At 53.3% G+C, this 26,604-nt stretch overlaps 1 protein-coding gene across 1 annotated transcript in view; it reads right to left on the bottom strand.

Annotated features, from left to right (window-relative positions):
* Positions 1-26,604, bottom strand: part of LOC144818836 (uncharacterized) — a 1,999,126-nt gene that overhangs the window by 240,968 nt on the left and 1,731,554 nt on the right. Inside the window, 1 exon segment of the mRNA XM_078676624.1 lies at positions 14,423-14,632. Within this exon segment, the coding sequence (XP_078532750.1) occupies positions 14,423-14,632 (210 nt within the window).

The following is a 26,604-nucleotide window of genomic DNA, read 5'->3' as shown; positions in this document are numbered from 1 at the left end:
GACCCACCGAGAGATGGTTTGTTTCTGCACCGCCCTTCCCTTCTTCTCACCCACGTAGCCAACAAACAGTTGGTCATCCACCCGGAACTGGCGTGTGCGATCCATGTAAAACGAAAGCGCACGTTTTGGGTCCAGACGATGGAGCCGCTCTTCATCCTTTGAAGGATGCGGAGGCGGGAAGAAGGAGGGCAAGGTGATGGACTGCCCAATGTGAAAAGCAGAGACTACCTTGGGCAGGAAAGAAGGTCTAGTCCGAAGGACCACCTTATCAGGATGAACAGACAAGAAAGGAGGTTTAACAGAAAGAGCCTGGAGCTCACTCACTCTCCTGGCAGAGGTGATGGCCACCAGGAAGGCTGTCTTTAAAGTGAGAAGACGGAGAGGACAGGAATCAAGGGGCTCAAAGGGAGCGCACATCAGGAAAGTCAAGACCAGGTTCAAGTCCCACTGAGGCATCACGAACGGAGTTGGAGGATACATGTGCGTGATGCCCTTCAAGAATCTTAACACAATAGGGGACTTGAATAAAGATGGCTGATCAGGTAGCCTCAAGAAGGCGGAAAGGGCAGAAAGATAGCCCTTGATAGTGCCCAGAGCAGAGCCCTGCTGGGCAAGGGAAAGGAGGAAGAGGAGAACCTCAGACAGAGGGGCAGAAAGGGGATCCACAGCCTTTGCTGTGCACCATGCCACAAATCTGTTCCACCGGCAGGCGTATACCGACTTCGTGGAGGGACGCCTGGCTGCCAGAATTACATCACAGACTTCAGGAGGCAAGTCAAATGGCCTCAACTGCCGCCGCTCAATCTCCAAGCATGGAGGTGGAGACTGGACAGGTTCGGGTGGAGGACCGTCCCCTGCTGCTGCGACAGAAGGTCCTCCTGAAGGGGCAGGCGGATCGAGGGACCGACTGTCATGCTGAGTAGCTCGGGATACCAGTATCTTCGAGCCCAGTCCGGAGCCACAAGGATAACTTGGGCCCGGTCGCGCCTGATCTTCTTCAGCACTCTGGGCAGAAGTGGTATAGGCGGAAAGGCGTACAACAGACCGCAACTCCACTCGCGCCGAAAGGCATCGCCGAGCGAGTGCCGTCTTGGAAACTCCAACGCGCAGAACTGATGACATTGCGCGTTCTCTTCTGTGGCGAATAGATCTAACCAAGGCTCTCCCCATTGCTGAAAGAGGCCTCTCGCCACGTCCGAGTTCAGACGCCATTCGTGATCCACCGAGCACCGACGGCTGAGTTCGTCCGCCCTGGCGTTAAGAGAACCTGCCAGGTGTTGAACCGTCAGAGTCACGCCCTGACGTTCCAGCCATTGCCAGAGACGCAGAGCCTCCTGGCAAAGGGTCCACGACCCCACACCGCCCTGTTTGTTGCAGTACCACATGGCGGTGGTGTTGTCCGTGAACACCTGCACTACACTCCCGTTGACAAAGGGGAGGAATGCCTTCAGTGCTAGGCGAATCGCCCGCAGCTCCAACAGGTTGATATGGAGCCGGGACTCCGCCGGAGACCAGATGCCTCTGATCTCCGCCTCTCCCAAGTGGCCACCCCAGCCCTGGAGGGACGCGTCCGTCACAACCACGTGCTCCGGTTGGGGAAGGGAGAGGGATCTGCCTCTGACCCAATCGCGGTCCGTAAGCCACCACTGCAACTGTCTCGCAGTGCCCTCCGAGATCAGGACATGGTCGGATAGGTTGCCCTGATGCTGGGCCCACTGAAACTTCAGGTCCCACTGCAGAGCCCTCATCCGCCACCTGGCGTGATGCACCAGAAGGATGCAGGAGGCCATCAGCCCCAGAAGCCGCAGCGTCAACCTGACCGAAACCCGGGATAACGGCTGAAAGATGGGAATCAGAGCCTGAATATCCCGGACCCGCCGTTCCGGGGGATAAACCCGAAACTGCGCCGAGTCGAGAACCGCTCCGATGAAAAGGAGCTTTTGAGAGGGACACAGGTGTGATTTCGGCACATTGATGGAAAACCCCAGCTCGTGCAGGAGGTCTGCCGTCATCTGAAGGTGGTGGACGACTGTCTGGGGCGAGCCCGCCTTCAACAACCAGTCGTCGAGGTAGGGGAAGACTGAAACCCCTAACCGGCGCAGATGAGCTGCGACCACCGCCATCACTTTCGTGAACACCCGTGGGGCGCTGGTAAGGCCGAAGGAGAGCACGATAAACTGAAAGTGCTCGTGGCCTACCGTGACCCGCAGGTAACGCCGGTGGGCCGGCAGGACGGGGATGTGAAAATACGCATCCTGCAAGTCCAACGCTACCATCCAGTCTTGTGGGTCTAGAGCAGCCAAGACCTGAGCCAAAGTCAACATCTTGAACTTCTCCTTCCGGAGGAAGCCGTTGACGTTCCGTAGGTCCAAGATAGGACGCAGGCCTCCTTTGTCCTTCTTGGGCACCAGAAAGTAGTGGGAGTAGCAACCACACCCTACTTCTGGCCCAGGAACGCGCTCGATGGCCCCCTTGGCCAAGAGGGCGGTAACTTCCTCCTGCAGAAGTGTCAAGTGGTCCCCCGACACACGGTGGTTCTGCGGTGGCATGGCTGGAGGAGTGGACTCGAAGGGGAGGGCGTAGCCCCTTCGAACGAGCTGCAGCACCCACCTGTCCGATGTTATCGCGCGCCAGCGGGAGTGGTGATGGCGAACCCTGCCACCCACTGGCGTCACGTGAGCCCGAAAGCTCGGACTAGGAAGGCTTGGATGCAGCAGCGGGGGGAGGCGTGGACTGACCTCGCCGCTGGCCTCCACCGCCACCACGGCGGAAACCACGGCCGCCACCGCGCTGGGGAGCGTTCTGCGGCGCGTGGCTGGCAGCACGTGTGGGACCGCCCCTCCCTTGGCCACGAAAGGGGCGAAACGAACCCGTCTGCTGGCGCTGGGTCGAAAGACCCAAGGACTTGGCCGTGACCCTGGAATCCTTGAAGCGCTCCAGCGCGTGGTCCGCTTTGTCACCAAACAGGCGACTGCCATCAAATGGCATGTCCATGAGTGTATTTTTGACGTCTGGCGAGAAGTTGGCAGATCTCAGCCAAGCATGGCGACGAATCGCCACCCTCGTGGACATAGCCCGTCCCAGCGAGTCGGTCGTGTCCAGACCACAACGGATCGAGTACCGCGCCGCATCCCGGCCTTCAACGAAGGCCCGGGTGAGCTTGTCCCGCACTTCCTGGGGGCATTGCGGCAAACACTCCTCGACCGTATCCCACAGGGAGTGGGTGTAGCGGCCCAAGAGGCACGCGGTATTACAAGACCGCAGTCCAGCGCTCAAAGAGGAAAACACCTTTTTACCAAATTGGTCATACCGCTTTGATTCCCGATCGGGCGGAGCCGACGGGAACGCGGACTGCGAAGTGGAGGCCTGGATCACCAGACTCTCCGGGGAGGGATGGGTGGATAGGAAGGCAGGGTCGTCCGAGCACGGACGGTGACGCCTGGCAACGTTCCGGTCAACCGGTGCACCGGAAGCGGGCCTGGACCAGGTGCCCAAAAGGACATCCGTCAGGGCCTCATTAAACGGCAGCAGAGGCTCCTGGGGGCATGACTGCGGTTTAAACACTTCGGTCAGAATGTTCGGCTTGACCTTCGCGACAGGGAGCTCAAGGCTCAGGGCCTTGGCAGCCCTCATCAGGACCACCGAATAGGCAGCACCTGCCTCAGACGCCACAGGGGTCGGGGAGACAAACCCAGGGTTGGGCGACTCGTCCAGACCACTGGCATCACCCAGATCACCTACCCAGTCCACATCATACTGGCAGGCACGGGATAAAGGGTCCTCAGACCCCTCCCAACCCTCTCCATACTCGTCCTCATCGCCGTATTCTGGATCGACGATATAGACCTCGGGGTCAATGGGCCCCATCGGCGCCGGATCCGGCGTCGGACGACGCCGGTCCGACTCCGCGTCAGGAGTCAGAGGGGGAATGGGGGTGGCGCCGCGTGGCGTCGGGGACCCGACGCCGGCCGGAACCGACGGCGGAGTCGCTGCACCGCGCGGAGGCGGTACCACGGGTTGGCCCAAAGGAACCGACGCCGGAGAGGCCGGTAGACCAGCCGGCGACGAACCTGAGGGGCCCAGCGGCGCCGAGGCCGGAGCCACCGGCGGCGTCGAGGCAGGAGCACCCGAACCGCTCGGGCCCCCAGACGGGACCGACGGGCCCGCAGGCGCCGTAGGCCCCGCCGGAGGAGACCTCGCCCTCATAGCGATGAGGAAGGCCTCGATCTCCTCACGCGACGCGCCTTCCCCAGGGACCGACAGGTATGGGGCAGACGGCGTCGGCAACCCACGCGGGGCCGCGGGGGTGGGGCCACCCGAGCCCCCGGCCGCATCACGCGGGCGTCGGGGGGAGTCGGGGGTACGATGACGACGCCCCGACTTCTTACGCTTACCTGACGAACCGGAGGAATGGTGGCGACTCCCGGAGCGCTCATGGCGGCTCCGCGATCGTTCCTTCGACCGCTCCCTCGACCTCCGACCGGACCGGGACCGCTCTCGACGCGGGGCCGACACACGGAGCTCGAGAAGCTTGCGGGACCGCTCCCGCCTAGCTTTACCAGTCAAGGCCCGACAGTCGACGCAGGACTCCACGTCGTGGTCCGCGCCCAGACACCGGAGGCAGAGTCGATGGTGGTCGGTGACCGACATCAGGCGGTCGCACTCGTCGCAACCCTTGAAACCGGGCATCCTACCGGCACCGTAGAAGATTAAGTAGTTAACAATAAATTTGGTCAAAAGACCGGAGTACTGCTCTTCGGATCTGCGCTAACTGCCGCGGAAAAAAGAAGAACTGACGTCAGCGCGCGGAGGCGGCGTCTATATACTCCAGCGACGTCATCACGGCGCACGACGCCGACGACGCGGAGCCGCAGGGGACGCCTGCAGACGACGCCTACCGACGCGCAGGGGTACTGCTACGCAAAAGTTTCCGGATCCAGACTGACGCCTGGGGATATTCTAAGGTAAGGAATCTAATACTAACCTGTTTCTTTCAGATACAGCAGCGTGCTCTATAGGAGTTAATGGGAAAGTCGTGGTTGCAGTTTTAAAAACATAAGGACCCTTTTCATTGGACCTTGAAGAAATCCCATGGAAGACAGAAGGTTGGAGAGTCACCCCAGCTGTGGATGCCCCAGGAACCAGGATACCTACACAGGGGAAGACTTTGGATTGATGCAGCTAGAGAAGACTGTGCAAGAGTCTGGTGGAATCCAAGGGTAGATTCTTGAAGAGGAGAACCTGTAAGCAGAGGGGACAGAGTCTATGCCACTTGGAGGTGACCAGGAAGCATGGAAGAGCAATGCCTTCCGATGATGGTCGGTTCAGCAGTGTCAACAGTGACCTTGTCGCTGCAGCTGTGAGGACCATGCGACGCTGAGGAAGAACAGGAGCCATGCACGAGATGTCCCACGTCAATAATCAGGAGGGTTGGTGTCTGGAGGCAGCACCAAGAAGCCTTAGTAGCTGCAACAGGTGTGGAGAGCGGAGAAGGAGCAACACTAGGACCAGCAAGGTCCACAGGCTCACCACAAGCAGGAGAGTCAGAGCAATTCCTAAGCAAGCAGGGCAGCCCTCTGGAGCCGAAGACCACCCTTAAGAGGACTCACAGGCCAAAGGCACAGAAGTGGCAAGAGGACCTTGAGCAGCTCACCAAGAAGGAAGGCCCACGGTGCAGAGGATGAGGTGAGGACGCTGTACTTGGCAGGAAGAGATGCTGGAGCTTCTTGCAGCCCGAAGATCTCTGGAGTGCAGAGTCGACAAGCCTTGTCAACAGCAAGTCAACGCGGTGCACAGGGGTTTGGTTCAGCAGTTCTGATGAGTGATACTGGTCTCAAAATTGCAAAAGAGGACAGGTCAGGCCTTGAGGGAATTGCAGAACCACCACCTGTGTCGCTGAACCTTGTGAAGTCTGCGGGACGTCAGGAGTAGCAGACGGGTCAGCTTCATTGAGGTGACTGCAGATGCACAAGAGGTACACCTTCACTTCATGGGAGATAAATTTGGGTGTCCTTGATGCCCACTGATGAAGAACCAGGAAGAAGCACAGACATAGACAAAAAAGAAGACTTGCAGAACAGCAAGACAAGGAGCAGCAGGAGTCTTCCATGATGCAGTGTCGGTTCCAGGCGAAATCCAAGTGTACGGATGGTCGAACAGTGGGGAGGTTTCAGCCTTGAGTCTGGTTCTATGTCGAATCTGAGGACCCAGCGCCAGTAAGCACTTAAATACAATAGGAAGGGGATTAGGACAAATCAGGGGTTCCTCCCAGAGGAGTTGCTGGACAGAGGGGAGGATACTCCGATAACCTTAGTCAAGTTTCGCACCAGAGCGGGAGCCAAGGGCTCTCTAAACTGGCTCAAACTGGAAAATGTAAGAAGGGCACCAAATGTGCTCTTCAAAGCAGTCTGGTGGCACTGGCAAGCGCCCCCACCCCAGCCCAATACACTAAGTTCTGTCTGGGGAATTGGTCACACTTCCACCTTCTCCTGCCCGAGCTTGACTCAGCAGCAAGAGGATAGAATGGAGTTTGTGGTCGGCAGCAACACTAGCTTGATGGCAGACCCTGAAAGGCTGTTACCAGGATTATTGGGAGCTTCCTGGCGGAGCCCCCCAGTGCATGGACTCATACCTCAAATACCGGTAATGGTGTTGGGGTATGACTCAACATGTTTGCTACCAAGCATGCCCAGGTTCGGCACAGCTACTACATAGTTGGCCATCGCGTAATGATGGATGGCCACTATAAGTATCAAAATAGCTGGCCACACTTACAAATCCTGGAACATAGACTATGGGGTTTGTAGAGTTGTTCTGCTCGTGTAGGGGCACTCTCACACTTATAACCAGGTAACCCTGCCTTTAGGATTGAAAGGCCTGCCATAGGGGTGACTTATAGGTTTTAAGTGTAGGGACCTCAGATATAAGGAAAACTATATGTGTCATAAGTGGTGCTTGCACCAACTTACACAGGCTGCAATGGCAGGTTTGTATTCACAGTCTGAGTGGCATCTCATGGGTTGCACAATACATGCTGCAGCCCTTGCTGCAGCATGTATTGTGCAACCCCTGGTGAGAGACCCCTGGTGTACCTATGCCTTGGGTACCTCAGTACATTATACTAGGGACTTACAGCGGTGCACCAGTCGCCAATTCTGGATGTAAAGAAGTGATCATGGAGAATTTAGGGAGGAAGAACTGTGCCTGGGGTCCTGATTAGCAGGATTCCAGTCAGACTAGTCAAAGAAATACTGACACCAGCTAAATGTGGAGGTAACCATGAATGCAGATCCTATTTTCCTACTGTATAGTATATACAGAGCCAGCTTCCTACACACCTCATGGAGATCTGTCACAGACATTTTCTTGAGACAGCCCCTACAAGGCTTAAACGCTGTAGTTTTAGGAGGGAACATGTTCCCTTGCACACTGATAAATACAATTGAGAAAAAAGCTTGAAAACTAACAAGAAAAAAGTAGGATCTAGATCAGCCTACCAAAGCATGTAATGAAGGGAACCAAAGTTAGCTTGCTTGGGTGGCACCTAAATGCGGTTCCAGCCGTCACTTCTAGGGCAAACTAGAATCACACAATGCGACCTTAATGGTGCACAGGGGCTATGCTTAAATATTTCCCTGAACCACTCGAGTGCCTCTGGATATTCTGAAGGTGAAGATTCTGAGGTTAGAAGTACCATTCAGTACTTGATATTGAAGTCCTCCTCTGTTGTCGGCAGTGCCGGCTTCGAATGACAGGAACCGGATGGAACGTGGTGTCAGGCATGGAGTCTGAACCTGAAGTCAGACCTAAAACCGGAGTGGTTTCCGGAGGCGCAGAGGGTGGAGCCACAGGTGGTAAGTTGACTGGAGGCCTCCACAGATCCATGAGGCCTGAAAGGGCACCAGAGAGCAGGTAAAGTGCTGAAGATGTGGAGCATGGCCCTCTTCAATGCCTCAATCTGGAGTAGCATTGCCAAAGGACCAGGAAATTTGGGGTGCATCGGGACCAACTGTAGAATAGGCTCCTCAATAGTGGATCGAATGGAGGCGCAGGGGGACATCGGCGTCTCATACAGAAAGTGACGGGGCTGGGATGGTTTTGTTTGCATCTCTTTTACTTCTTTTTATGTTTTCACTTACCCGAAGACTCGGATTGAGACAACAACCTGGCAAGGGATTGGTTTTGAAAGCAGGAATGGGCCAGTGTCCTCTAATTTGAACGAACTTTACGCAACTTCCTGCTGTGCTCAGCGATGTACAGCTTGCCTTTGTGTTCCTGGATTACCTTTGAGTGCATCAGGACACACTCCTCACGCGACTTCCAGTCAAGGCCCAAACGCACAAGTTACTACTTGTGTAACGATATATCTGTAAGAGACATTCGTTAGTGATAGATTCCTTACCTTAGAATATCCCCGGGCGTCAGACTGGATCCGGAAAGTTTTGCTAGCAGTACCGCTGCACGTCAGTAGGTGGTGTCCTGCGACTCCGCATCTGTCGCTGACGTCTAAAGCGCCGAGATGACGTCACAGAGACTACTTAGGCACCACCCATGCATGCTGACGTCAGTTCTGTGCACGACTTTCTGCGCCAGGAACGCAGAGCCATGCAAGAAACCAACTACTGGTGCCATGAAACTAGGGCCCTGAAAGAGATGACCTAAACCCTAGTAATCATTTCGCAGAACGGCGAGGATGGGTGGGTCGGTAAGGAATCTATCACTAACTAATGTCTCTTACAGATATATTGTTACACAAGTAGTAACTTGTGCATCTGAAAGAGACACGTTAGTGATAGATTCCTTACCTTATAATAGATACACCAGAAGTCACGGAGAACAGAACGTCCAAAGAAGCAGTCTCTATGGACTTGACTGTCAAGGCTGTAATGCTTGGTAAACGTGTGCAGCGAGGCCCACGCAGCTGCCCGACTAATGTCCTGCAAGGGAACGCCGCGTCCCAAGGCAGTTGTGGCTGCTGGTGGAATGGGCACGCAGCCCCACAGGAGAATCCTTCTTAGCCAACGAGTAACAGGACTAAATGCAGAGAACGACCCACCGAGAGATGGTCCATTTGTGCACAGCCCAACCTTTTTTGGCGCCCACGTAGCCAACAAAGAGCTAGTCATCCACCCGGAACTGTTGCGTGCGGCTCAAGTAGAAGGAGAGCACATGTTTTGGGTCCAGACGGTGGAGCCTCTCGTCCTCTCTGGAAGGATGCGGAGGAGGAAAGAAGGTGGGCAAAGTGATGGTCTGCCCGATGTGGAAGGGCATGACAACCTTTGGCAAGAAGGTAGGATGGGTCCTTAGAACCACCTTGTCCGGATGAACAGAAAGAAAAGGAGGTTTCGAAGAAAGAGCCTAGAGCTCACTCACTCTTCTGGCAGAGGTGATAGCAACCAGGAAAGCAGTCTTCAAGGTGAGAAGACGCAGAGGACAGTTATGAAGGGGTTCAAAGGGAGCGCACATCAGATACGTTAAGACAAGATTTCAGTCCCATTGAGGCATGATGAACGGCACAGGAGGAAATGTGTGCGTAATGCCTTTCAGAAAACGGTTAACAACTGGGGACTTAAAAAGAGAAGGCTGATCTGGAAGCCGTAGAAAGGCGGAGATGGCAGAAAGATAACTTTTGATAGTGCCCAGTGCAGAGCCCTGCCGGGCCGAGGAAAGAAGGAACAGAAGAACCTCAGAAAGAGGGCCAGAAAGGAGATCCAAAGACTTAGCTGTGCACCATGCCACAAACTTGTTCCACCTGCAGGCGTATACAGTTTTCATGGAGGGGTGCATGGCTGCAAGAATGACATCACAGACTTCGGGAGAGGGATCGAAAGCGGTCACCTGTCGCCGCTCAATCTCCACGCATGGAGGTAGAGGCTGGACAGGTTCGTGTGGAGGACCATCTCCTGCTGCTGCGACAGAAGATCCTCCCGGAGAGGCAGTCGGATCGGGGGATCGATCGCCATGCTGAGTAGCTCGGGATACCAATATCTTCGTGCCCAATCCAGAGCCAGAACGATGACTTGGGCCCGGTCATGCCGAATCTTCTACAGCACTCTGGGCAGAAGTGGTATAGGCGGATAGGCGTACAACAGACTGCAGCTCCACTCGCGACGAAAAGCGTTGCCGAGCGAGTGTCGCCTTGAAAATTCCAATGCGCAGAACTGATGACATTCCGCGTTTTCTTCAGTGGCGAATAGATCTAACCAAGGCTCTCCCCACTGCTGAAAGAGACCTTGCGCCACGTCCGAGTTCAGGTGCCATTCGTGATCCATCAAGCACTGGCGGCTGAGTTTGTCCGCCCTGGCGTTCAGAGAACCTGCCAGGTGTTGAACCAGCAAGGTAATGCCCTGATGTTCCAGCCATGTCCAGAGGCACAGAGCCTCCTGACATAGGGTCCAGGATCACACCCCGCCCTGTATGTTGCAATACCACATGGCGGTGGTGTTGTCCGTGAACACCTGCACCACACTTCCGCGGATAGAGGGAAGGAATGCCTTTGGTGCAAGACGGATCGCCCAAAGCTCCAAAAGGTTGATATAGAGTCGGGACTCTGCCGGAGACCAGAGGCCTCTGATCTCCGCCTCACCCAAGTGGCCACCCCAACCCAGGGGCATCCATCACTACTGTATGCTCCGGTTGTCGAAGGGCGAGAGATCTGGCATTGACCCAATCGCGATTCGTAAACCACTGCTGCAATTGTCGTGTAGTGCCCTCCGAGATCTGAACAAGATCGGACAGGTTGCCCTGAAGCTGTGCCCACTGGAATTTCAAGTCCCACTGCAGAGCCTGCATTTGCCATCTGGCATGTGGTACTAGTAGGATGCAGGATGCCATCAGGCCAAGGAGCCAAGGGATGATCCTGACCGAATCACGGGATAGAGGCTGAAAGATCGGAATCATAGCCTGAATACCCCAGACTCGCTGTTCGGGAGGATAAACCCGAAACTGCGTCGAACCCAGAACCCCTCCGATGAAAGGGAGCTTCTGAGGAGGACTCAGGTGCGACTTCAGCACATGCGAGTACGCCTTCAACAACCAGTCGTCTAGGTAGGGGAAGATGAGCTGTGACCACCGCCATCACGTTCGTGAACACCCAAGGGGCACTGGAAAGGCCGAAGGGGAGCACGGCAAACTGAAAATGCGCCTGGCCTTCAGTGAACCACAGGTAACGCCGGTGGGCCGGCAGCACGGGGATGTGAAAATATGCGTCCTGCAAGTCCAATGCTACCATCCAGTCTACAGGGTCGAGGGCAGCCAGGACCTGAGCTAGAGTCAGCATTTTGAATTTCTCCTTCCGGAGGAAGCGATTGACGTTCCGAAGGACCAAGATGGGGCGCAGACACCCCTTGTCCTTCTTGGGGACCAGAAAGTAGTGGAAATAACAATTACTCACTACTTCCGGCATGGTAATGCACCCGATGGCCCCCTTGGCCAAGAGGGCCGTGACTTCCTGCCGGAGAAGCACCAAGTGATCCCCCGACATGCGGTGGCACCGAGGAGGCATGGCTGGACGGAATGACTGAAAGGGAAGTGCGTAACCCCCGCGGATGATCTGTAACACCCACTTGTCCGATGTGATATCGCGCCAGTGGGGGAGGTGGTGGCGGATCCTGTCACCCACCGGCGTGGGGTGCTCCACAAAGCTCGGATTAGGAGGGTTTGGAGGTAGAACCAGTGTGGGTGGAGGTGGACTGACCCCCCACCCTGATTCCCAGACCCACTAATGCGGAAGCAGCATCCGCGCTGAGGCTGTATCTGCCCAGGCTTTTCTGAAGGAACGTGCCTGGGCGCCCCTGCCATAGCCACAAAAGGAATGAAAACCAGGAGTGGCTGGGCTCTTTGCAGACATACCCAAGGAATTGGCCCGTGAGTCCTTAAAACGCTCCAGTGCACTGTCGGCCTTATCACCAAACAGGCGAGTGCCATCAAAGGACATGTCCATGAGCTAGCTCTGGACATCGGGTGAGAACCCAGTAGAAGGCAGCCAGGTGTGGTGACGCAGCACCACAGTCGTAGAACTCTCCCTGCCCAATGACTCAGCAGTGTCCAAACCACACCGAATGGCAAACTTAGCTGCATCCTTACCCTCAGCCACCGCTTGGGAGAGAACAGCCTGAACTTCCTCTGGACACTGAGGTAACACCTGAGCCACGGTATCCCACACAGTGTGGGAATAGCGGCCTAATAAGCAGGCGGTGTTCACCGACGGCAGTCCCAAGCTGGCCGAAGAGAACAACTGCTTACCGAATTGTTCCAGCTTCTTAGAGTCCTTCTCCGGCGGAGCCTTGGGAAAGGCACTCTGCGACGTCGAGGTTAGGATGACCAGACTCTCAGGCGTCGGATGAGTGGTGAGGAAGGCAGGGTCACCATGCGCCGGACGGTGACGCCTGGCAAAATTCTTATCCACAGGGGTCCCTGTGGCCGGCCGCAACCAAGCATTGTGGAAGGCAAGTACAGTCCTGGAGCACTTTGTTTACAGGACTCCTTCTCTTCTTTCAGTGTGCAGGGCAGAGACATCAGCCGCTCCCCAGGAGGTGGAGCCAGCATTGTGGAAGGCAGGCATAGCCCTATTCAAGGTTCAGGTGCACTCCTTCCTCCCATCTAGATGCAGATCTCTATTCACCAGCGGGTGACTCAGCCTGTCTCCTGGAATTCCCCAGCCCTGTCACTCACAAAACCAGACATAGGAATACACAAACTAGCAGAGGCAGGTTTGAATGGTTAGACAAGCAAATACCTACTTTCTAAAAGTGGTATTTGCAAACACAGAATATTAAAATAACCTTCACTAAAAGATGTATTTTAGTATTCTGAGTCCAGGCATACTAAACTCGAATTTCTACCATGTTCTCTGAGACAGTTAGGATTGTAAAATGTAATAACTCTAACAGCCCATTCTGGCCTATGGAGAACATGTAGCCTTGCAATAGTGAAAAACGAAAATGGCTGTAATTCACTATTAGGACAGGCCACCCACACCAGGGTTTGTCCTACCTTAACCTTACAATGCACCCTGCCCTTGGGCCTACCATAGGGGTGACTGATATGAAGAAAAGGGAAGGTTTAGGGACTGGCAAGTGGGTGCACTTGCCCAGTCAGCATGACAGTACCAGACTGCACGCAGGCTCTGCAATGCAGACCTTAGACACATTTTACAAGGCTGCTTCTGTGGGTGGCACTACCAGTGCTGCTGGCCCACCAGCAGTTTTTGGATTTACACGCCCTGAGCACACTCAATGCACTAGACTAGTGTTTGACAAGTAAACCAAATAGCCAAACATGGAACCATTGATTAATATATCAATTTACAATAAGGAGCACTTGCACTGTGGCACTGGATAGCAGTGGCACAATGCCCAAAGCATCTAATACCAGCACAAATACATGAGGTAACAGAAAAAATGGAAGGGAGACCCACGCCAATGGTGCCAGGTCTAACACTCACATTAACAAGGGCCTGATAAAAGAGACATTAATTAACATTTGAGCTGGCATCAGGGCAACATTTATGGCACCTCTCATCAATAGAGGTTCTTTTTTTGACAATTTGCTAGGAACAGTTAAAAAATAATGTTCCCCTATTACCACTGGGAACATAAATGAGGAAACAAGAATCAACAGGCAGGCATAGCAGACCCAGAATGCTCCCACATGTGTATTAATAGGTTGGGTCTTGGGTAAATTTAACACTTTTCTTAAACAGAAAGCCATGGAACTGGAGTGAGCTAAGAGATGTATATAGCACAGGTCTAACAAAATGCAACATGTGACTTTAACACTAACTGCAATATCTTTGGTGCTCAGTCACCTCAAGAACACCAACCTCTTTTTAGGGGAGTTTACACCAAATAAGTTATGTGTGAGAATTTTGATGCATTTGGGTAAGGATTATTTTGAGATGGTCAGGTACATTTACAATTTGGTCAAACAATCTGCAAACATGTTTAAGTGGCATGTTAGATTTTTCAGTAATGATGTCCCTGATGCACAAATCATTCTGATGAATGCCATATGATCAAGATGCATGTTTATATAGAACAATGTCTTCTAAATTCTTAAGAGTAATTACCCACAAGGACTAAGTACACTACTTCAATAAGCCCAAACAGGATCTCACTTTACTTATTGTGTTATATTATATAACTATTATACAGTTTCTATAATTCAATCTCATAATTTCAGTCTAGCATAAATGTATCCTATTTCGTTTAGTTTTTGCTTGCACATATGCAATACTTACTTCTCCATGTCTCACCGTCCCAGGGCCTGTCTGCGTTAAATAACACAACACAAAAAACTATCAAAAGTATAACTCACTGTTCCACAGATCAAGGTTTCATTTTAGAAATAAGGTCAGCCAAGTATACATGGAACATATTTTAAATGCAAGTATTGCTCGAGTGTACAAATAAGTTTAGTATACCTTTAGTTTTTCATTTTGAAGTAGAATAAACTGCACAAGCCGCTTATTTTCCTCTTGTAGTACTGCATTAAGCTTAGTAGCATCATAAGTAGTTTCACTGCATGAATGAAGCCATTCCATGAATTCTTTTCTAGACTTCACTTCCTGTTGTAGATCAGGCAAGACACTTTCGATACCTTTTTCAATTTCGAACAAATCCATTTCAAGTTGCTATTTTTTTAAGGATAAAGCAATTATAAGTCATCAATAAAATCAAGGAAACCATGAACATATTTTTATAACAAGAAATGAAAAGCAACTTAAAACAATTTTAATGTAATAGTTATAACTTTCATTTACAATTTGTCCACCAACTTCAAATTATAATAAGTACGCACAAGTTACTTACCTTCCGTAACGATATATCAGTAACAAACAGTAGTTAGTGTTAGATCCCTTACCTTAGAATATCCCCAGGTGTCAGACTGGATCCGGGAAGTTTTGCGTAGCAGTACCCCTGCCCGTCGGTAGGCGTCGTCTGCGGCTTCGCATCCGTCATCGGGATGACGTCGGAGTACTTAGACGCCACCCTCGCGCGCTGACGTCAGTTCTTATACACAGCTTTTCGGTGCCAGAAACGTAGAGCCATGATAAAAACCAACACTGGCGCCATGAAACTAGGGCCCTCAAAGGGAAGAACCTTAACTCTAGATATCGGTTCGCAGAACGGGGAGGATGGGTGGGGTGGTAAGGAATCTAACACTAACTACTGTTTCTTACAGATATATCGTTACCAAAGGGAAGTAACTTGTGCTTCTGAAAGAAACAGGTTAGTGTTAGATTTCTTACCTTAGAATAGATACCCCAGCAATACCAACCACGGTGGTGGGTTTGAGAACCAATGATCACACCAGAAAGTCTTGGAGAACAGAACGGCAGAAAAAGCAATCTGTCCGGACTTGGCTGTCCAGGCAGTAGTGTCTAGCGAACGTGTGCAGCGAGGTCCACGTAGCTGCCTGACAGACGTCCTGCAAGGGGACTCCCCGAGCCAGGGCAGTAGTAGCTGCCATGGCCAGAGTGGAATGGGCCCTCAGACCAACCGGAGGAGCCTTTTTAGCCAAAGAGTAGCATATCTTGATGCACAACATGACTCACCAAGAGATGGTCCGTTTGTGCACCGCCCGTCCCTTCTTAGCACCCACGTAACCAACAAAGAGCTGGTCGTCCACCCGGAACTGGCATGTGCGGTCCAGATAGAATGAGAGTGCACGTTTTGGGTCCAGGCGGTGGAGCCTTTCTTCCTCTTTCGAGGGATGCAGAGGTGGAAAGAAGGTGGGCAAGGTGATGGACTGCCCGATGTGGAAGGCTGTGACTACCTTGGGCAGGAAAGAGGGACGCGTTCTCAAGACAACTTTGTCCGGATGGACAGAAAGGAAAGGAGGTTTGGAAGAAAGAGCCTGGAGCTCACTCACTCACTCCCCTGGCAGAGGTGATGGCAACCAGGAAGGCAGTCTTATGAGTGAGAAGACGAAGAGGGCAATTGTGAAGTGGCTCGAAAGGAGCGCACACCAAATAAATAAGAACAAGGTTCATGTCCCACTGAGGCATCACGAAAGGAACAGGAGGAAACATGTGAGTGATGCCCTTCAAGAATCTATTTACAACAGGGGACTTGAAAAGAGAAGGCTGGTCAGGTAGCCTTTAAAAGGCTGAAATGACAGAGAGGTAGCCCTTGATAGTGCCGAGAGCAGAGCACTGCTGGACAAGAGAAAGAAGGAAGAGGAGAACCTCTGAAAGGGGGGCAGAAAGGGAATCCACAGCCTTTGCTGTGCACCATGCCACAAATTTGTTCCACTTGCAGGCGTATATCGATTTTGTGGAGGGAAGCCTGGCTGCCAGAATCACATCACAGACCTCAGGAGGCAAGTTAAATGGCCTCCACTGTCGCCACTCAATCTCCACGCATGGAGGTGGAGACTGGACAGGTTCGGGTGGAGGACCGTCCCCTGCTGCTGCGACAGAAGGTCCTCCTGAAGAGGCAGACAAATCGGGGGATCGACTGACATGCTGAGTAGCTCGGGATACCATTATCTTCGTGCCCAGTCGGGAGCCACAAGGATGAATTGGGCCCGGTTGCGCCTGATCTTCTTCAGCACTCTGGGCAGAAGTGGTATAGGCGGAAAGGCGTACAACAGACCGCAGCTCCACTCGCGAAGAAAAGCGTCTCCGAGCAAGTGCCGCCTAGGAAATTCCAACGCTTAGAACTGGTGACATTGAGAGTTCTCTTCGGTGGCGAATAGATCTAACCAAGGCTCTACCCATCGCTGAAAGAGGCCTTACGCCACCTCCAAGTTTAGACGCCATTCGTTGTCCATCATGCACCGGCGGCTGAGTTTGTCCGCCCTGGCGTTCAGGGAACCTGTCCGGTGTTGAACCATCAGAGTGACGCCCTGGTGTTCCAGCCATTGCCAGAGGCGCAGAGCCTCCTGACAAAGGGTCCACGACCCCACCCAGCCCTGTTTATTGCAGAACCACATGGCGGTGGTGTTGTCCGTGAACACCTGCACTACACATCCCCGGACAGAGGGAAGGAATGCCTTCAGTGCAAGTCTGATCGCCCGTAGCTCCAGAAGATTGATATGGAGCCGGGACTCCGCCGGAGACCAGAGGCCTCTGATCTCCGCCTCTCCTATGTGGCCCCCCCAGCCCAGGAGGGACGCATCCGTCACTACTAAGTGCTCCGGTTGGGTAAGGAGAGGGATCTGCCGTTGACCCAATCGCGGTCCGTGAGCCACCACTGCAGCTGCCTCGCAGTGCCCTCCGAGATCAGGACGTGGTCGGACAGGTTGCCCTGATGCTGGGACCACTGAAACTTCAGGTCCCACTGCAGAGCCCGCATCCGCCACCTGGCGTGATGCACCAGAAGGATGCAGGAGGCCATCAGCCCCAGGAGCCGCAGCGTCAATCTGACGAGACTCGGGATAAAGGCCGAAAGATCGGAATCAGAGCCTGAATATCCCGAACACGCTGTTCGGGAGGATAAACCCGAAACTGTGCCGAGTCCAGAACCGCTCCGTTGAAGAGGAGCTTCTGAGAGGGACAGAGGTGTGACTTCGGTATATTGATGCAGAACCCCAGCATGTGCAGGAGGTCCGCCGTAGTCTGGAGGTGGCTGGCGACTGTCTGGGGCGAGCCCGCCTTCAACAACCAGTCGTCGAGATAGGGTAAGACTGACATCCCTAATCTGCGCAGATGGGCTGCGACCACCGCCATCACATTCGTGAACACCCGAGGGGCGCTGGTAAGGCCGAAGGGGAGCACGGTAAACTGAAAGTGCTCGCGGCCTACCGTGAACCACAGGTAGCGCTGGTGGGCCGGCAGGACGGGGATGGGAAAATATGCGTCCTGCAAGTCCAACGCTACCATCCAGTCTTCTGGGTCTAGGGCAGCTAAGACCTGAGCCAAAGTCATCATCTTGAACTTCTCTTTCCGGAGGAAGCCGTTGACGTTCCGCAGGTCCAAGATAGGGTGTAGACCCCCTTTGCCCTTCTTGGGAACCAGAAAGTAGTAGGAGTAACAACCACACCCTACTTCTGGCCCAGGAACGCACTCAACGGCCCCCTTGGCCAAGAGGGCCATAACTTCCTATTGCAGAAGTTGCAAGTGATCCCCCGACAAGCGGTGGTACTGCGGTGGCATGGCTGGAGGGGTCGCCTCGAAGGGGCGGGAGTAGCCCCTTCGAACGATTTGCAGCAACCACTTGTCCGATGTGATAGAGCGCCAGTGGATGAGGTGATGGCAAACCCTGCCCCCCACTGGCGTCGAATGGGCCTGAAAGCTCGGACTAGGAAGGCTTTGAGGCGGATGCTGCGGGGGTGGATGTGGACTGGCCTCACCGCTGTCCCCTGGCACCGCCACGGCGGTTACCACGTCCACCGCCGCGTTGGATGTTAGTCTGCGGCCCGTGGCTGGCAGGACGTGAGGGGGTGCCCCTTCCTTGACCAAGAAAGGAGCGAAAGGCAGAAGTTTGCTGGCGCTTGTGAGAAGTTGGCCTGATATATGATGCTCACTAGTTCTAGTGAATACCTTGTATCAGTTCAAACAACCCTTATGGTGATTGGTTGTAAGTCAACCTTATAGACCAGCTATCCTAATGGTAGCATGGACAAAGCAGTCTTAGGCTAAACTCTTTTGGCATGTGAAGCCAGCTGTTTTACCACATATAACCCCTTGAATACCAGATGAAAGGACACCACACAGGTTGTTATGAAAATAAACAATACATTTATTAATAACAAACACCTCTGAACTCTTTATGAGGTCAGAGGGCTAAGCACATGACAATCTCTTAGGAAAAATACGATAAGTTGCACAAAATTACAATGGTGCCCTAGGGGCACGACAAACCATATACTAAGTAAATGGTATAAGGAAATCGATAGAAGGAATGGAGCGGTCCAGAGGCTGTAGGATCGCTGGGACTACACTATCCTAACCTTAGGTAAGTAACAGGAGGCCCACGGGACGCGTGTGCAGAGTGTGAACTCACACGCGAGATGCGAAACAAAGTCAATGGACAGTACAGTTTACGAAAAAGGTAAGTACAGACAGTATTTACTATCTAGGACTAAAACGAATGGAAATCTGGACACTAGGAGAGTTAATCTACGCTTGAGCACCGAAATGCTCTTGTTACCTCACCCACGGGCTGCGGGTGCATAGGTGTCAAAGTGTGTCGGGTTTCTGCGAAGAAGTCTATGGAGCCTTGAAGAAAGATGCTGCAGGCGACCAAGTGGAAGATGTCCGGTGCGATCCACGGGTGGATCGAGGAAGAAGAGGACCTGAAAGCAGAGGGGACAGTGTTCAAAGTCCCTAGCCAGTAACCGGAGTAGAACCAGGAGGGAACCAGATGCTGTCGTCATGATCAGGTGAAGGGTGGACGCTTGTTTCTGCAGCCACGTGGACCAGGAGGTGTCTTCGACGACCAGGATGGAGGCACGAGCTGTCCCACGCAGGCTTTCGCTGTCGGCGGTGTCGGATCCGGATTTGGAGTCAACAGGCCTTGGCTAAGGCAACCCACGCGGTGAGTGGAAACGGCGTCTGGAGTGGACCAGGAGGGTCCGGGGTGCTCCTCTTTTGGAAGGGAGCAAGGGCCAAGTCTGGAGCAACCAGACCAGCAGTGTAGATTTCAAGGATCGTCGTCTAGGAGGCCACTAGCCAGCCGGCAAGTGACCAGACAACGCGTCGAGCAGCAACCAAGCAAAAGGGCCCCACGCAGATCTCGTGGATGCTGGAGAGCTGGTCTTCGGTGCAGGAGTTGCTCTGGGCTGGGGCTTCTCAGCCCCCAAAGCACTTACTCGAGGATGCTTCTGAAGTCGTGCTGGAATCAAAGTGCAGTTTCTTCAAGATGGCCGGTCCCACGTGTCTCGTCGCACCCACGGATCTCAGCTGTGCTGCAGATGTAGGTTGAGGTCAGAGAGGTCTGGAAGTCCGGATCTCGTCGGGCTCTGAAGTCTGGTTCCGGCAGGAAGGACGACAAAGTGAACCGCTAGGACGCTTGATGGTGCCTGCAGTTGCAGGGTGGACATTCCTTGCCCACAAGGGAGATTCTTCAGTCTTCTGTGGAGCAGAACATCGAAGTCCAGAGTTTCTTCTTGTAGAGTTTCAATTCAGGATAATCTAATTTGGAATGGGACCAGCTCCTACCTTTATTCTCCTAAAGGGGGCTGTACTGTGACAAGGTCCTTCCCATTGGTGGGACCAGGAAGGGGGGAGGTTAAACCCCCTATCCTTTGTCCGGTTTCGCGCTGGGGCTGGAGTGCCCCAGCAACTGGTTTGAACCGGTGTATGCACAGGGCACCTTGTGTGCCCTAGGCATGTCTCATTCCTTTCAGGCCTGTCCTACCTAATACACAAAATTTTGTCTGGGGTGGTGCTAGCACCTCCCAAGGCAGGAAACCCTTTGTCCAGGCCTCCTTCGCTGGAAGGACTCCCAGCAGCAGGAGGTCAGACTTGTGTCTGTGGTGGCAGCATCCATTTTGTGATGCTGAGGCTCGAGTTAACTTTAACCGGGGTTCACAGTTACACACATGACGTGTCCCTCTAAAAGGGTGGAATGCTACCCCGTCGCCTGAACTGGCGAGGGGGTAGTATTCCAATTCGTATGACACCTTACTCGACATGTTTTGATAATGCTATACCAAAGTTAGCATTAACCGCGAGGTTGATAATGCACTTAAGAGTATATGGTATAGCGTTATCATGGAACTGGTTCCGCAAGCTGCAGACAGGCTCAGCTCATGCTAGAGCACCATCTCACATAATTCAAAGCACTCTGCCTTCCGGATTGATAAGGCCTGCCATAGGAGTGACTGATAGGAGTATATGTGTCAATTTTGGGGTTAGATATAGGTATACTATATCTAAAGCAAAGGGTGATTACACCACCTTGCCCCAGCTGCGTTAACAGCCAGTTGTGTCAGCTTTGGATGGCCAGCCAGGGGTGGCATAATACATGCTGCAGCCCCTGGTAGGCCCTGGGTACACCTATGCCCTGGGTACGTAAGCTACACTGTACAGGGACTGATAAGGTGGCCCAGTATCCAATTAGATATGTACCTAAGGTACATGGAGTCCATTTTAACAGAGAGAGCAGGAAGCCTGGGGTCCTGAATAGCAGGATCCCAGGCCAACTAAGTCAAAAACCAGCAAAACACTAGGCAAAAAGTCGGGGGTAACCATAGTCCGATATCCACCTTCCTACAGCGCTGGCCCGACAGGCACAAGGACTTGGCCGTAGCCCTGGAATCGCTCAAGCGCACTGTCTGCCTTGTCGCCAAAAAGGCGACAGCCATCAAACAGCATGTCCATGAGGGTATGCTGGACATCAGCCGAAAAGTTGGCGGACCTCAGCCAGGTGAGGCAGCGAACCGCCACCGTCGTGGAAATCGCCCTGCCCAGCCAGTCCGTGGTATCCAGCCCACATCGGATAGAATACCGTGCTGAATATCGCCCTTCCGCAAGGGCTTGAACGAGTTTGACCCGGGCCTCCTCCGGGCAAGCTGGCAGCACGTCCGCGACCATGTCCCACAGAGAGTGGGTATAACGGCCCAAAAGGCAAGCGGTGTTAACCGACCGCAACCCCAGACTAAGTGAGGAGAACAGTTTCTTACCTAACTGCTCATACCTTTTGGATTCCCAATCAGGTGGTGCAGGTCTGGGAGTTGGAGGCCTGGATAACCAGGCTCTCGGGGTGGGGTGAGTGGACAGGAAGCTAGGGTCGCCCAGGACCAGGCGGTTGTGCCTGGCCACGTTCCGATCTACAGGGGCACCTGCAGCGGGCCTGGACCAAGTGCCCAACAGAACGTCAGTAAGGGTCTCATTAAATGGCAGTAGAAACTCCAAAGAGCTTGCCTGCAGTTTAAGGACCTCGGTGAGGAGGTTAGTCCTCACGGCCGCGACAGGGAGCTCAAGACCCAAGGCCTTGGCTCCCCTCGTCAGCACCACGCTGTAAGCAGCCCCCTCATCCGTAGCCACGGTAGGAGAGAAGACAAAGCCAGTGTCGGGCAAAGTGTCCAAACCACTAGCCTCCCCTAGATCCACTGCCCAGTTCTGAAACGACTTGCACTCTCGTGCCAGAGGGTCCTAAGACCCCTCCCAATCCCCCTTGCCTCCCATCTCCTGATAGTCCGGTTCAAAGGATGGGGCCGAATCATAGAAGAATTGCTCTTCTCTCGGCGTCGAAAGCGGCGTTGAGCAACGCCGGTCAGACGCCAGATCCGAACCGAGGGAGGGACCGGGGACGACGTCCCGGCGTCGGGGGCGACTCCCTGGGGGTCAGTGCCAGGGTCGTAAGGTCGACCAGCGGCGACCCGGATCCGGAGGGACACTGCGGCGTCAGGACCGGAGTCGTCGACGGCGCCGAAGCACCCGGCCCGCTTGGGCTCCCAGTCGGGGCCGCGGGCCCAAAGGCGCCACAGCGGGACCAGACGGAGCATAGAGCGACCTCATGGCCATGAGGAAGGCACCGATCTCCTCCGGCGTCGCGTTCAGCCCAGGAACCGGCGGGTATGAAGCTGGCGGCAGCGCCTGCGGCCCTAGTGGAGCCGCATGAGCGGTGTCATCCGAACCCCCCGGCCGCGTTGGTGGGAGTCGGAAGAGCGATGTTGTCTCTTTGACTTCTTGTGCCTCTTACCTGAGGACTTGGAGCCCAACGAATGGTGTTGACTTGCCGAGCTTTGATGACTGTGGCCCAGCGACCGGTCCTTCAACCTCCTACTCGACCTGGACCGTGAACGGCACAGGGGCGACTGCCGGAGCTCAAGGGGCTTGCGGGACTGCTCCCACCTAGCCTTCGACGTCAAGGCCCGGCAGTCGGGGCACGACTTGTCGTCAGGGTCGGCCCCAAGGCAATACAGGCAACGGCGATGGGGGTCGGTAACCGACATCAGTCGGATGGGGGTTGGTAACCGACATCAGTCGGTTGCAATCGGCACTGGGCTTGAACCCAGGCATCCCTACCGGCACCGATAGTCTTACGACTCGAAAAAGGATCAAAAAGATCGAAAAAGTTAGTCAAAAAGTGACTAAGGAGAACTGCTTTTTCCTGATCTGCGCTTTCTGTCGTGGAAAAAAGAAGAACAGACGTCAGCGCGCGAGGGCGGCGTCTAAGTACTCCGACGACGTCATCCCGGCGCCAACGAGGGACGCGGAGCAGCAGACGACGCCTACCGACGCGCAGGGGTACTGTTACGCAAAACTTTCCGGATCCAGTCTGACGCCTGGGGAAATTCTAAGGCAGAGATCTTCAAACTTTTTTAGGCACAGCACCCCCTGGCAACATTTTTTAGGAGCCGGGCCCCCCCCCCCCCGCCCATCACTAAAATTTTTGGCGGTTGGGATTTAGCATCTTTGACAACCGGTTTATCCCTGAGGTGTCAGCTGACAACTAGTATTCACAACAGCAAAACAACTTTAGCAGGGTTTTGTAAAGTGAAGATTTGTAAGCTGTAAATCTGGCCCACAATCACTGAACTCATTCAACGCCCTTTGATGGGAAACTTTCTTTTGGGAAAAACTACCACAAGGCCAGTGCATGCACCCCCACCTTTCAGGACCACATATAATACCATGAAGCCTGATCCAGCGAACAAGCAGAACAATGGCAGACCTGGCAACCACATCAGTATTGGGGGAAGGTGTTTCCTCTGGAGATACATCTCAATCAATTGAAATTCTCACTGCCATATATGTTTATTTTGTATTATCATGTGAAAGCAGTATAGATACCATGGGCCGTGGTCAGGCAACGAAAATGGCCTCCTTGACTAGAGCTGGTATAGAAATACACAGCAACTATCAGGGTTTAATGGGCCGAATCTACATTAAGGCTGTGCAGGAGGATTCTCCACACCACTGGAGTCAAGCTATCCTGGCTGAAGACGGCTGATAGCCAGAAACCGATCCTAGGATCCTTGATTCTGGTCCAGGAAAGACATGGCTTGGCAGTTTGGGCTGGACTGTTCCCATGAGGCACAGGGTCAAGGCTGATTTGCATATGGCCATGTCTGAACTGGGGTGGTGTGGAGTGCAAAAAAAAATGATGGATTTATGCCCGGATTTCTGTACTGGGGTGAATGTATGACATTGTTGTGCATTCTGTCCATAAACTGTTGTTTTTGCGGAGGCTTCTTGACAGCACTATCACACAGGAATGGCAGCAAAACGGCAACAAATGGCCTGAAAATGCTGTAGTATGGAAAATACTATGGCAAATGGTCAAATGTAATTTTGCCTCAAGCTCTGAAAATGCCTGCATCATAGTAGATTTGCTGAAGCCAAACTGCTGTTAGCTAAAACGCCAGGACTCTCAGAGATAAAACTCTCAACTGAGACCACTGGACAACAAAGTGTAAGGCCTCTAGGTTACCAGCATTTGCACAGCGCAGTTATGCCCTGTGTAAGACCTCAAAGCGCTCTATTTATTCTTTCAGTTTTATGAGATGAGATGACATCGTGGAGTGTACTTAGGAGCCACCCATGCGCGCTGAAGTCAGTTCTGTACACACCTATTCGGCGCCGAAACGCAGAGCCATGCAAGATACTGACAACTGGTGAATAAAACTAGGGCCCTAAAAGGGGATGACCTTAACCCTAGTAATCAGTTCGCAGAACGGGGAGGATCGGTGGGTCAGTAAGGAATCTACCACTAACTAATGTCTCTCACAGATATATCGTTACACAAGTAGTAACTTGTGCATCTGAAATAGACATGTTAGTGATAGATTACTTACCTTAGAATAGATACCCCAGCAATACCAAACCCGGTGGTGGGTCTGCGAACAAGATTACACCAGAAAGTCACAGAGCACAGAACGGCCAAAGAAGTTGTCTCTCCGGACCGGACTGTCAAGGCAGTAGTGCTTGGTAAACGTGTGCAACGAGACCCACGTAGCTGCCTGACAAATAGCCTGCAAGGGAACACCGCGTCCCAAGGCAGTAGTGGCTGCAATCGCCCTGGTCGAATAGGCACGTAGCCCCACAGGTGGCTCCTTAGCCAAGGAGTAACATGCTTTGATGCACAGAACGACCCACCAGGAGATGGTCCGTTTGTGCACCGCCCGACCTCTTTTGGCGCCTACGTAGCCAACAAAGAGCTGATCATCCACCCGGAACTGCTGTGTACGCTGCAGATAGAATGCGAGAGCACGTTTTGGGTCCAGACGGTGGAGCCTCTCCTCTTCCCTTGAAGTAAGCGGAAAAAAGGTGGGCAAAGTGATGGTCTGCCCGATGTGGAAGGACGTGACAACCTTTGAAGGAAGGGTCCTCAGAACCACCTTGTCGGATGAACAGCAAGGAAAGGAGGTGTGGGAGAAAGAGCCTGGTGCTCACTCACTCTTCTGGCAGAGGTGATAGCTACCAGGAAAGCTGTCTTGAAAGTAAGAATACGTAAGGGACAGTTATGAAGGGGCTCAAAGGGGGGCGCATATCAGAAAAGTCAAGACCAGATTCAAGTCCCACTGAGGCATTATGAAGGGTACTGGTGGAAACGTATGCGTAATGCCATTAAGATAACGGTTAACAACCGGGGACTTAAAAAGAGAAGGCTGATCTGGAAGCCGTAGAAAGGCGGAGATGGCCAAAAGATAACCTTTGTAAAAATGTAAATGTAGTGCTTATATAGCGCACGTATCACCCCCGAAGGGGTCTCAAGGCGCTGTACACATACGGCTGTGGAACCCTTCCTGGCCTTTCCCTGTGAAGTGCCCACTCCTGGGCACCCCAAGGTGAGGCCAGGCATCCTAGCGCTGTTGGGGCAGTTGTGGAGATTAAGCAAGCTATTGCCCAGAGTTGCAGAGTGGGACCCATGATTAGAATAGGCACCGAGGCAAGAATTATCAGGTCCGGGGAAATTGAGCCCAAGACCCGCCGAGGCGGGAATTGAACCCTGGTCCGAGCCAGACCTCTGCATCAGGGTCTGCCGCTGTAACCATTGAACCACACTTCTCCACAGATAGTGCCCAGAGCAGAGCTCTGCTGGGCCAAAGAGAAGGAACACAAGAACCTCAGAAAGCGAGCAGAAAGGTGATCCACAGTCTTAGCTGTGCACCATGCCACAAATCTGTTCCACCTTCAGGCGTACACCGTTTTGGTGGAGGGATGCCTGGTTGCCAGAATGACGACAGACTTCGGGAAGAAGATCGAAAGGTGTCAACTGCCGCCGCTCAATCTCCACGCATGGAGGTTGGACAGGTTTGGGTGGAAGACAGTCCCCTGCTGCTGCGACAGAAGATCCTCCCGAAGAGGCAGACAGATCGAGAGATCGATGCTCATACTGAGTAGCTCGGGATACCAAACTCTTCGAGCCCAGTCCGGAGCAACCAGAATGACTTGGGCCTGGTCACGCCTGATCTTCTTCATCCCTCAGGGCAGAAGTGGTAAAGGAAGAAAGGCGTACAACAGACCGCAGCTCCACCCGCGACGAAAAGCGTCGCCGAGCGAGTGCCGCCTTGGAAATTCTAACGCGCAGAACTGATGACATTGCGTGTTTTCTTCTTTGGCGAACAGATCTAACCAAGGTGTGACAAGTTACCCTGGCATATGATGTCCACTATTCTAGTGGGCACCTTGCACCAGTCTAAACGACTCTTATTGATGGTGGTTGTAAAGTTAACCTTATAGACAAGCTATCCTAGTGGTAGCAT

This window comes from Lissotriton helveticus, chromosome 2_1 (assembly GCF_964261635.1).
Source record: "Lissotriton helveticus chromosome 2_1, aLisHel1.1, whole genome shotgun sequence".
NCBI classification, from domain to species: Eukaryota; Metazoa; Chordata; class Amphibia; order Caudata; family Salamandridae; genus Lissotriton; species Lissotriton helveticus.
Note: the sequence above shows the minus strand (reverse complement) of the source record. Positions and strands in the feature narration are given on the sequence as shown.